The sequence below is a fragment of the Bos indicus x Bos taurus genome, chromosome 10, assembly GCF_003369695.1.
Source record: "Bos indicus x Bos taurus breed Angus x Brahman F1 hybrid chromosome 10, Bos_hybrid_MaternalHap_v2.0, whole genome shotgun sequence".
NCBI classification, from domain to species: domain Eukaryota; kingdom Metazoa; phylum Chordata; class Mammalia; order Artiodactyla; family Bovidae; genus Bos; species Bos indicus x Bos taurus.
In genome coordinates, this window is record NC_040085.1 from 30,814,665 (window position 1) to 30,827,570 (window position 12,906).

Genomic DNA, 12,906 nt, shown 5'->3' on the forward strand with positions numbered 1-12,906 from the left:
TTGTCTTTCAGGCGGGCGGCCCTAACGGTGCCCTCGAGACTCCATCAGTGTCGCAAAGTGGAAAGGCTCCTTAGAGCAGACCCAGATGCTTGCGGCTCCAGTCCAAAACAAGTAGGCAGCACATGAAGCTTCGGCCCCACAGCAGAGACACACCCAAAACTTCCAGCTGCGGGTGCTGGGCACAAGACCGTAGTTCACCGCCCGGAACCCAGCCGGGTGTCCCCGCCCCCCACGCTGCGTCGGGGGCGGGGAGGGGCGGGGCTCTGGGCGCCGGCGAACGGCGTGCGACGAGCGGGGGGCGGGGCCAGGGGCGGAGCGGAGCGCGCATGCGCGGTCGCCTTTGTGTGGGTCGAACAGCAGCAGCGGCGGCGGCGGCGACGGCGGCAGTGGCGGTCCCACTGGCAGGCGGGCAAGAGGGGAGTCCGGGCGGCGTCCGGCGTGGGAGCCGGGGGACCACGATGGTAAAGAAGCGGAAAGGCCGCGTCGTGATTGACTCAGACACGGAGGACAGCGGCAGCGACGAGAACCTGGATCAGGTTAGGACAGGCCGCGGAGGCGCGGGCCAGCGGAGCGGGAGGGCTGAGTCCCGGCCACGGGAGTCGGGAGCCTGTCGGGCCCCGGGCCTCCTGGCTGGAGCGCCCGGCCTGCCTCGTGTCCTGAACGCCGCTGCCGCCCCCTCTGTCCTCCCCGCAGTGCCCGCGGCCCTTGGAGTCTGGCCGGGGCCTGGAGACGGAGCCCGGAGGACTTGGCGCCTTGGGCGGGGAGGCGGGGCAGGGGCCAGGCTGGTGGGCCTCGGACTGGGGAAACTGGAGGAATCCTTGGTCTGCCACGGCCAGATCGGGGCGGCAGGCAGCAGGCCAGGGGATCCGGGCACGGAGAGATAGAAAGTATCGCTCGCCAACCCGGGCAATTGGAAGGTTTTGGGGGCGGTGCGGGGGGTGGGGGGCGGGAGAGGGAGGCCGAGAAGGTTCAGGCTGTGGAAGATGAAGTTTTTCAGACGAGGGTGTGAACAGAGTGGAGGGGAACCTCTCCGCGCTTGGCGAAGAATACTTAGCTGTGGACACGAATCCTTGGCAGCTAGAGTGTTTTGTGTTTGTTAAGGGTCCCCATTGAGATGTCAGACCCAGGAAAGCTCTTGGGAGGAGGAAAGTGGGCATAAATGGAGAAATATCTAGGGCGGCATGAAGGCCCTTTTCATGCAGCATCCCAGAATTCTTTCTACTTGAAAGATGTTCAGGAGCCATTGAAACTAACTTTAGGTCTCACTGTCTTGGGGTTGCTTGAACTGTTTATATACTCTGGAAGATACTATAGGGAGAAAGCTGTCCTTTGTAGCAGTGCTCCAGTGATAGCAGAAGATTCAAAAAGAGTTTTCCCCCATGTTTAGTGAACAAATTATATATAGAAAGGATATGCAAGAGGTAGTAGTTCTGTAAGTTGAATAGAGTACTGAACTAAGAATCTGAAATTTTTGAGTTCTAGGCTGTGCTGTTTTCTAGCTATGTATCTTTGGCCATAACTGTAAAGTCTAGATAAAACATCAGCCTTGTGTATCTGATTGGGTTATTACAAAGGATTGAGTATTTGTAAGAATTAATTGGTACAAGCACCTGAAAACTAAAGCTTTTCTACAAATGGCTTCTTGGGAGTCCTCTGTATTAGGTCAGAGGTCTCAGGACTTAAATATTAGGGCATGAAAGGGGAGGACTTTGAGAAAAAGGGACTGGAAAGGTGTTGAAGAAAAGAGGGCTCTTTTGAAAATGGTAGTATGGAGGTAGGAGATGAGGAAGTAGTGAGGCCTGTGGAGAAGTATCAGAGGGCTAGAAACCTTGTTATGGGATAGAAAGTGAAAGGTAAGGTGAAAATGTTCACAGAAAGACTCCTGAAATATGTAAAAATATTGTCTTGACTGTAAAAGTTTGGTTGATAAGTTTAGACTGGCACTTAGGATTAGAACTTAAAAAACAACTATTTCCTAATTTAAAAATGTAGGTATTTCTGATGATAACATCAGTTACCATTTACATAGGGCCTGGGGTGAACTTCCATGGATCAGGAAGATCCCCTGGAGAAAGAAGTGGCAACCCACTCCAATATTCTTGCCTGGAAAACCCCATGGACAGAGGAGTCTGGCAGGTTCCAGTCCATAGGGTCACGAAGAGTCAGACACGACTGAGCGACTAACACACTGGGGTGAACTAGTCACCGATATGCTGTGTGTGCTTAGTCGCTCAGTGATGTCCGACTCTTTGAGACCTGTAGAAGGATACTGTATCCCTGGAGAAGGAAATGGCAACCCTCTCCAGTATTCTTGCCTGGAGAATCCCATAGACAGAGGAGTTCTGCAGGCTGCAGTCCTTGAGGTCACAAAGAGTCAAACACGACTAAGCGACTGAGCACATACTGTAGTCCATTAACCTCCTCTGTTCGTGGGATTTTTCAGGCAAGAATACTGGAATGGGTTTCCATTTACTTCTCGAGGGGATCTTCCTGACCCAGGTATCAGACCCTCATCTCCTGTGTCTCCTGCATCACAGGTGGTTTCTTTATCTGCTGAGCCATCCAGTCACTTCAATTAAGTGCTTTATTTACATTGTCAGGTTTTCAAATTCTGATAAAGTAGGTACCATTTTCCCCATTTTAGATATAAGAAAAATGGAGCTTGAAGATATAACTTACCTAGATTCACATAACTTGGTAGTAGAATTTGAACCCAAATCTGTATGACTGCAAGGCCTATGCTCTTTCCATATACCAACTATTCTGTTTTTCATATTGCAAAATGATGTTTCATAGCCATGTTCTGTGTTACTTGAATGCATGTTTGTACAGTATATTGAATAGAGGGATTTGATACATCAATTTAAAAGATGATTTGGGGGGCTTCCTTGGTAAAGCACTCTTAAGACATCTGTTCTGATGATAAATGAACTAAGCTGTAAATTATTCTGTCTTTGATTATTTTCCACAGAAGTCTCACAAATAAAATGAGTAGAGAGCTTCCTTTTGTAGCAGAAAGATTTTTCCTTATCCACAAAAGTTTTTTCAAAGTGGCAACTGAAGGGATTACAACTTTAAACCCAACTTTATCTATTTGTAAAAAGAAATTATCATAAAATCTGTAAGTAATACCTAATACATTTTAACAGCAATTTCACCTTTCTCCTTTTCAACTCATTGGCATTCTTTTTATCAGATGGGAATCAGATCAAAATCCCCATTTCCTGTGCATCCTAACAGGCATCAGTGCCTTCTTTCTATTCAGCCCTGTGCCAGGCTTTCAGAGGAATCAAAAAGTTCTATGCTGTCCAGAAGTTTTCTCAGAGATCTTGAGCAGAAGTTCAAAGTCAGCCTGGTTTTGCAGTCTTTAGGAATCCTCAGAACAAAGTTAATGCCTTCTGGGCCTTATCTCACCAAGATACCTTGGTCTACTCCATCTATTTCTTGGTCTTCACTGGTGGGGTATAACATCGTATTTGCTGTCTAACGAGCAGGCCTTGTGGAAAAGAACAAACCATGACAAATCTGAGTGTCAAGTGTGAGAATGGAGCACAGTTAGTAAGGAGATCCTTTGTCTATGAGTTTTCCAAGTGGGAATCTAAGCCATTATGTCAGAAATATTACCTCCAAATTAGTCTTTACTGAAGGTGAGGCAGGTCAGCCTTCTACACTGGTTTTTCCTGGTGGTGAGAGAAAGAACATGTATGTATGAAACTGCTTGGGTTGCTTATTTCAGATGTGCTTTGCAGGGGCTCCCATCCCAGACCTACTGAATCAGAAGACTCAGGGAACTGTATCCTCTGAGGTAAAATACAGCATTTTACCAGTTATAGTCCAGGTACTTATTTGTGTTAAACACTGAGACCACTGTCTGTATGCAAGTTAATCTTTTTCATAAGACACTGTAAGTAGTTTGGGAGAGAAATAGCTTCCTGTCTCAGCCATAGTGTGTGTGCACATATAACCAAAGGAACTTAACAGAGATGTTTAAGGTGGCAAAGCAGCTGGTTTTTCTAATCTCTGAAGCCGTTTGAATTGTTGGGATGCTTTTTTTGAGGCCTGTTTATTTTTTCCCTTTCTTCTTGGTGGGAAGAGGTATGTAGTAACTGAATTGGGAGTTCTTTGAAATTTGTTTTAACTTTCAAAGGTTTTAAAAACTCAGACCTTTGAAGGATTCATTTTAACATCTGACCTGATAGTGACCTTATTTTTTATGTTGGCCACACTTTTTTTTCAACATCTTAGAATTGCAAATCATGGAGTTATTGCTTTTGGTGCTTCTTGGAAAAAAATAACACAATTTGAGGCAAATCTAGGCTTTTTTACCCCACCATGTACCTCTATGGAGATAATGTGTCACTCTTTTGGAATAATATTTATGCAGTGGATCCTGTAGTATGAAAAGCATCCAAGACAAGAAAGGAATCAGAAGTTGTCTATTCAAGTCAGTACAACTCAGTGTTTATAACAAGAACTCTGCCTTTTTCAAGGAAAAAAGAAAAGCTACATGCAGTTATTTTGCAGTTTTCATCCTTATTTAAAATGACGGTAATTGTGTTATCCTGTCCTCTTTGCTCATGCTACTTGAAGTAGCCATAAATTAAACTTTTTTTTTTAATTGGCCCCTAAGTATTTTGTAGGAATTATTTTTAGACATTATGTGTTTAAAATATCATTCTTATAAAGTATCCTTCCACAAATCTTTCACATAAAAGTTGGGAAATTTAGAAGTTGTGCTTCTTATTAATATAGTTTTTTTTTTTTTGTCAGTGCCAGGTCTTAGTTGTAGCACATGGGATCGTCAGTGTTCATTGAGGCAGGCAAACTCTTAGTTGCTGCATGTGAACTCTTAGTTACAGCATGTGGGATCCAGTTCTCTGACCAGGAATCAAACCCAGGCCCCCTGCATTGTGAGCACGGAATCTTAGCCATTGGACTGCTAGAGAAGTCCCTAAAGTCTATTTTCATGAGTCAGAGCAGTTTGAAGTCTAAGTTGTGAGAAGTGTCAGTGTTAACTTCTGTAGTTTTTAAATTTGTGTCATGGTGTTGCATCTCACCTGATGCAACTCATCTGCCAGTTTCACTTGACTTTCCTTTAGAAATAGTGCAGGGAAGGTTGAGTCCAGTGGGAGCCATAACAGGCTTTTAGGAAAAATTAAAAACCTGTCTTTCAGCACCCCTCTCTTGGTGTACTTATTTGCTCCCTTCATAAGTTCCCCAAAAGGAAAGATTGTTTTTCTTTCTTTTTTTTTTTTAAATCTTTCAACAAATGTGTTAGACAGTGCTAGACAATAAGGCTATTGGATGGACAAAACGGAAGCAATTTCCACCTTCCAGGAGCTGGGAGTAGGGGAGCATGGAGGGAGGGACAGGTGCTGAAATTGCTCAGAGAGTCATTTCCTTAGATTTGTGTTACATCTTAGGAAGGAAGAACTGAGATGCTGTGACACTGTGACCTGGGACCCAGTGCTAGCCTGATGGGAGTGACATTTAAGCTGAGACCTGGAATATGGGTTAGGGACAAGAAGATAGGTGACTGAAGAGTACAGCAACATGTGAGTGTTCATGGTTGAGGGACCAAAATGTACAAAACCGTTGAGGCAGGAAGGACCTACCACCCTCATGAAACTGAAAGAAGCAGAGTGACTACGACATCACTAGTTGGAGAGAGAGTGGTCCAAGTGAAGCTGCAAAAGTAGTCTCTTCCGATCCTTTGAAAATGGAAAAACCAGTTTAGTGGATCACAACCAGTATTAAAAATAAAAACAAAATTGAATCAAATAGAAAAAATAATTGTATGTCGGACTTAGTAAACATAAGTATGTTTCATATAGATATTGTTTCATAAGGTATAATTTATCTCTCTGTGGGCTGAGGTTGAAAAGAAGTTTTAAGCCACTGGCAGGATCAGGTCAGCAATATTCAGGACTGTGAACTGTGTTCTGAGGGTAATGAGAAACCAGTGGAGGATTTTAAGCTGGAAGAGGTGTTCCTCTTTGTCTTATGAAAAGTTTTCCCAGACATGTGGAGAGTAATCTAGAGAAGGGACACCAGTTAGGTGGCAGGTAGAGGAGTCCAGGTGAGAGATGGTGGAGAGGGTAAGTTCCACTAGAATGGAAACTCCGAGAGGGCAGTGGAGTGTCCCTGCATCTAGAACAGTGTCTGGCCTGCTGCATGTACCTTGTCAATATTTGTTGAATGAATGCCTGACTTGCACCAGTGTAGTTATAGACATGGCAGAAAGTGGATTCAATAGGACATAATATTCATGCTATGAAACTGTGAGTTTGATGATTGATTGGATGCTGGGGGTGAGGAAGAGGATGTTCTGGCATGAGGTAGGGAACCATGGAGGAAGATAGGTTTAGAGATGAAGAGTATATGTTCAGTCTTAGATGTGTAGAGATTAAAATTGTCTTATGAGACTCTCAAGTGGAAACATTGTAGGTAGTTGAAAATAATGTCTGCCTGACCCAGAGTCAAAGAAAGAAAAGACAAAGAAAGGCAATGCCAAAGAGTGCTCAAACTACCGCACAATTGCACTCATCTCACACGCTAGCAAAGTAATGCTCAAAATTCTCCAAGCCAGGCTTCAGCAATACGTGATCCGTGAACTTCCAGTTCTTCAAGCTGGTTTTAGAAAAGGCAGAGGAACCAGAGACCAAATTGCCAACATCCGCTGGATCGTGGAAAAAGCAAGAGAGTTCCAGAAAAACATAGATTTCTGCTTTATTGACTATGCCAAAGCCTTTGACTGTGTGAATCACAATAAACTGTGGAAAATTCTGAAAGAGATGGGAATACCAGACCACCTCACCTGCCTCTTGAGAAATTTGTATGCAGGTCAGGAAGCAACAGTTAGAACTGGACATGGAACAACAGACTGGTTCCAAATAGGAAAAGGAGTTCGTCAAGGCTGTATATTGTTACCCTGCTGATTTAACTTATATGCAGAGTACATCATGAGAAACGCTGGGCTGGAAGAAGCACAAGCTGGAATCAAGATTGCCAGGAGAAATATCAATAACCTCAGATATGCAGATGATACCACCCTCATGGCAGAAAGTGAAGAGGAACTAAAAAGCCTCTGGATGAAAGTGAAAGTGGAGAGTGAAAAAGTTGGCTTAAAACTCAACATTCAGAAAACGAAGATCATGGCATCGGGTCCCATCACTTCATGGGAAATAGATGGGGAAACAGTGGAAACAGTGTCAGACTTTATTTTTGGGGGCTCCAAAATCATTGCAGATGGTGACTGCAGCCATGAAATTAAAAGACGCTTACTCCTTGGAAGAAAAGTTATGAGCAACCTAGATAGCATATTCAAAAGCAGAGACATTACTTTGCCAACAATGTTCCATCTAGTCCAGGCTATGGTTTTTCCTGTGGTCATGTATGGATATGAGAGTTGAACTGTGAAGAAAGCTGAGCGCCAAAGATGCTTTTGAACTGTGGTGTTGGAGAAGACTCTTGAGAGTCCCTTGGACTGCAAGGAGATCCAACTAGTCCATTCTGAAGGAGATCGGCCCTGGGATTTCTTTGGAAGGAATGATGCTGAAGCTGAAACTCCAGTACTTTGGCCACCTCATGCGAAGAGTTGACTCATTGGAAAAGACTCTGATGCTGGGAGGGATTGGGGGCAGGAGGAGAAGGGGACGACAGAGGATGAGATGGCTGGATGGCATCACTGACTTGATGGACGTGAGTCTGAGTGAACTCTGGGAGTTGGTGATGGACAGGGAGGCCTGGCGTGCTGCAATTCATGGGGTCGCAAAGAGTTGGATACAACTGAGCAACTGAACTGAACAGTAATAGAATTTTTAAAAGATTTTTATGTACTTTTTATTTTGATTGTGTTGAAAGGTGATTTTATTTTATCAATTCTGTGGCAGTGTGGGCATTTATATAGCACAGTATTTTATCTATAACTATAATCACTTTGCTGGTAATTGGAAGAAGTTACCACATTTAGCTCCAGTCATGCGATATGTAAAAGAATGTTATACTGTCACTTTGGAATTACTTATTCTGAAGGGTTTTTGTGTTTGTTCATTGGTTTGGTTTGTTTTCTTTTGTTTTTTAATTAGAAAAATAGTGCATGCTTGTTGAAACAGTTCTAGCAAAAGAGAATGGGACATACATGTATGTACAGATACATGTATGGGATACATGTATCCCACAGACATGTATGTACACAGTGGCTGTGTTCCTTAGTCTTTAAAAATAACCTGTGTCCACTGTTGGAATGATGTTCTTCTATCAACAATTTTGATATGAAAGAGAAAATAGGAATTAATCTCAGATTTACACCTCTGTGAATTACTACTCTTTACTCAGCATCTCTCAAGTCCTCCCACTTCCCTCTGTCCCTATGGCTACTTAGGCTGTCCAGGCCACCATCCACTCTGATTACCCTGCTGTGGACCCCTCTGTACTTCTTCCCTGGCCCTCTAGTCTATTCCTGTTAGTCAGAGTGCTCTTTTAAAAACCCTCTCAGGGGATGCTTACTTCCCTAGGTTAAAATCATTTGATGAAGGCTTCCCACTGCCTTCCAATAAAATTTGTTCTCCTGATCCTGCTTTATAAACCTGAAAATGATGTGGTTTCTTCTCACCTCTAACTTGCCTCATTCCATCACCCCCCCCCACCCCTTGCCTAAGAAGCTCTAGTCACACTGGTTCCCTTTCAGTTCTTTGGTTAAGCCAAGCTGTTGCCAGTTTCAGGGCCTTACCTATTCTCTCTGTAGACTTATGTCCAGAAGACTGCTGCATCCCTGGTTCCTCTCGCCAGGTTTCTAGTCTCAGCCTAAATACCATTGCCTCAAAGAAGCAATCACCCTATTGCAGATAGGTGTTCCATCCACTTGATAACCACCTTCTCAGCACTTATTACTAGATATAATTGTTTCTTTACCTATTTGTTGTCTATCTCCCTCACTTGATTTTATTTATTTATTTTAAAAATTTTATTGGAGTATAATTGATTTATAATGTTGTGTTAGTTTCAAGTGAACAGCAAAGTGAATCAGTTATTCATATACCCCTCACTTGGTTTTCAGTTCTGTGAGATCAAAGGATTATGTATCTTCATGACTGTCTACTCAGAACTTGGTATATAGTAGGTGCTGATAGCAGGGGAACTATTAATATCTGTCCCGGCTTGCCAGGAACTGAGTTTCCCAGAATTCAGGACTTTCAGTGCTAAAACCAGGACAGTCCTGAGCAAACCAAGATGTCTGGTCACCCTAATTGGCAGTAATCACTTATATCAGTTGTATTTGTGGAATGAATAAGTGAAAAATACATGCTAATTAACTATTTTTTAAAAAACAAACCTCTGAGGTTTATCCATATGGGCTTTTATTCTCCTTACCTGGGGCTCAGAGTATGTATCCCACTTTCATGTGATCATGGGAGGTTTGTTAATTTCCTTTGAGTAAGGGGAAGCTAAATTGCTTTATTACAAGTTGATCCCAACATGGCATCACAAAAAGCGCATTGTGAATGATGGGGTGGGGGAATTCAACCCTCAGGTTTATGAATCTTGACATATTGATGGATTAAAATTCTAATTTTAGCCAAAATAATACTATTTTAATAAATATTACCTTAGTGTAGTTAGGCTTGCTTTGTTAGGGTCTGAGTTTTGGCCATCTAGTTTAGTGTTAAATATCAAGCAGTGTTAATGAAACTCCTCTGGAAGCCAGATGTGGCATCCTGCACAGCCTTACCTGCGGTGTGTGGGGCATTGCATTACTCTCAGCAGATCTTTAGTTCAGCTTCAATTTGATAAACCATGCTGGCACCCTACACTGCCATGGCATCCTAGAGGAATGCCGAGAAAAGAGATTTTCACTAGCTGTGATGAAATAGAGAGAGGATGGTGAGAGAACCAACATCATCTCAACCAGTGTGGCGCAGTGAAGTGGGCCTGGCAAGAGAGAGCTGCAGGTGGATCTATCCCCATGCATGAATCAGTTTTTAAACTGGCTTTTGTGAGTATTGGTGTTAGATAAATCCACTCCTACAGGTAACAAATCTATCTCTTCGTGTGTGCGGTATTGGCAAGACCTTTCTGTCTCACAGTAGTGTGTTCAGCTGATTTATGAGCCCTCAGAATATAAAGGACTTAACTGTGAAGAGTAGCCTTGCCATGAGTTCCCCAGTAACTTCATATACAGTTCCCAGCTTGTAGAAGGAGTATCTTTCACACTTTTTAAGGTCTTTGCTGTCTCTGTACTGTTGTTAATACGGTATTTAATGCTGTAGAAGAAGGACTGTGCCTGTCAGATGCAGTTGTCCACTAATGAAGAGCCATTTGCTAGGTTTTTATCTTTTATTTTATTTACTGTTAAATTTTTATTGGGGTATATTTGATTTACAGTGTTGTGTTAATTTCAGGTGTACAGCAAAGTGAATCAGTAATACATATGTTCACTCTTTTTTTTTCCCCGTATAGGTCAATTACAGAGTTTTGAGAAGAGTTCTCTGTGCTATACAGATAACTTACAACAGTTCTTATTAGTTGTCTTAGGTTTTTAATATCATGTGGAATCTCTTTAACAGGAAGACAATATTAACATCTTAACACTTTAGTTACAGTAACTGTTAATGGATATCTACTGCTTGTAATAGTCTGTGTTTCAGGGAGGAATTTGATTGCCAGCATATCCAAATCCATGTTATAATGAGTTGGTGTTATAAAACAGAATTCTGTTGCATTTGTGAACCTCAAAGGGTCAGGAAAAAATTACTAATAAATCTTTCCAATTTTTATAAATTTGCATGAAGGTAATGTGGAAAAAAGATAATAGTAAAGGCCATACACAAATTACCATATAACCCAGCAATACCACTCCTTGGCATTTATCCAAGTGAAATAAAAACTAGTATTTACATGAAAACCTGTACATGAACCAATAATTGCCCCAAGCTGTAAACAATCCAGATGTTTTTCAACTAGCAGATGGGTAAAGTGTGGTGTATCCATACAATGGAATATTACTTAACAATAAAAAGAAACAAACTGCCTATTCCTCTCCCGGCAACATGGATGAATCTTAAATGCATTATTCTAAAAAAAAAAAACAAACGGATTCAAAAGACTACATGCTACATGATTCCATTTATATGATATTTTATGATAGGCAGATGTATAGGGACAGAAAACAGGTGTGTGATTGCCAGGGGATGGAGGGAGGGAGATGAAGAGCGCTAACTTCCTGAAAAGGCTGAAGATCATACATGCTCTACTTTTTCATACAAAAGTAATGACTCCTGTTGACCAGTGCAAATTACAGCAAAATTTGGAGGGCATGATGGGACTGTCCTATATCTGGTTCACAGGAGTAGTTCAGCTATATTTGTCAAACTCATAGAACTGTCCATAAGAAAGGATAAAACACAGTATATGTAAATTACATACTTGTTTTTAAAAGACTGTAAGCACACAAATATTGTTGCAATTCGTATTTGGTCAGTAGGAGTTACCATTTTGGTATGAAAAAGGAGAGTGTTCTTATGATCTGAAGCCTTTTCAGGAAGTTAGTATGCCAGCTCTGTCTAAGGAAATGAGAAGAGTAACGTTTCATGACTGCTTATGAAGACGAGATCATGTCAGCTGTTAATCTGAGAAGGTCATTTTCTCATTCTGGCCAAGGAGGGTATACTCCTAAAATAGAAAGAGACTGGAAGAAGAAAACAGATATTTTATAGCAGTCTTTAAAAATTTTGTCGGCACTTAATCTTTAGTTGTATAGCACCACCATCATCAAGGAATAATGCTCCTAGTATTTATTAGTTGTATTTTTCTCTTTTTTTGGCACAAGGGGAAAATGTAAACCATGATTGAAATAGGAACTAGGATTTTATCTGTCCTGGTGTGAATCCTGACTCTATCATACACTCACTGTATTATCTTGGGTAAATTACTTAACCTTTCCTACTGCTTAATTTTTTTATCTTTAAATGGGGGTGATGATGATACTTACCTTAAGGCATTGTGAAGATTACATGTTAGATGCTTAGAAAAGTACCTGACATCTGGTAAGTGCAATATAATTTGGGGCTGGTATTGATATTATCCAAGAGCAAGAACCAGAGCAAGTATCCTTTTGCTGTGTTTTTGAGTGGACTGAGTTGGGGAGAACTAACAGGAGAGGGGAACCATGTGAAAGAGCAAATCCTGGTTGTAGCCGCAACTTACTAAATGGCATATCTCTTCCCCTTTAATCTCTTAAATCACCAGGACAAGGCAGAGATGGCAAATGGAAATATTTGGGTTGTCAAATTAGGATTCTCATGTAATGGTCAGCATCCTTCCTGCTTGACCCTGGGTTAAGCACCAGAAATATACTTTTCCCCCCCTGGTTTAAGCATTCAGAAAACTACCTCAGAAACTTATTGGGCTTCCCTGGTGGCTCAAACAATAAAGAATCTACCTGCAATGCAGGCATCCTGGGTTCGGTCCTTGGGTTGGGAAGATCTCCAGCATTCTGGCCTGGAGAATTCCATGGACAGAAGAGCCTGGCAGGCTACAGTCCATGGAGTCACAAAGAGTCGGATACAACTGAGTGACTTTCACTTTCAGAAACTTACAGTTTGTTAGCTTATTCCAAACAGCACCACAGATGCCAGTTTTACCATGAATTATATATATAGTAAGAAGATGCTCAGAGTATTGGCTATACCACTAAGGAAAGGGAGCAGATTACCTTTGTAGACATGGTCCTGAGAATCAGTACTCCTGTAACTTATAGAGGAAATTTGGGGGTAGCCTGGGGCTTCCCTGGTGGCTCAGATGGTAAAGAATCTGCTTGCAATGGGGGAGACCTGGGTTCGATCGCTGGGTTAGGAAGATCCCCTGGAGAAGTAAATGGCAACCCACTCCAGTATTCTTGCCTGGAGA

The 12,906-nt window shown here is 42.2% G+C and overlaps 1 protein-coding gene across 1 annotated transcript in view; it reads left to right on the forward strand.

The window, feature by feature from the left end:
* Nucleotides 1-324: 324 nt before the first annotated feature.
* The window catches only part of RTF1 (RTF1 homolog, Paf1/RNA polymerase II complex component), a 46,828-nt gene continuing 34,246 nt past the window's right edge, over nt 325-12,906 (forward strand). The window contains exon 1 of the mRNA XM_027553593.1: nt 325-536. Coding sequence (XP_027409394.1) covers nt 327-536 — 210 coding nt within the window. The 5' untranslated portion in view covers nt 325-326. The remainder of the gene's footprint in view (nt 537-12,906) is intronic.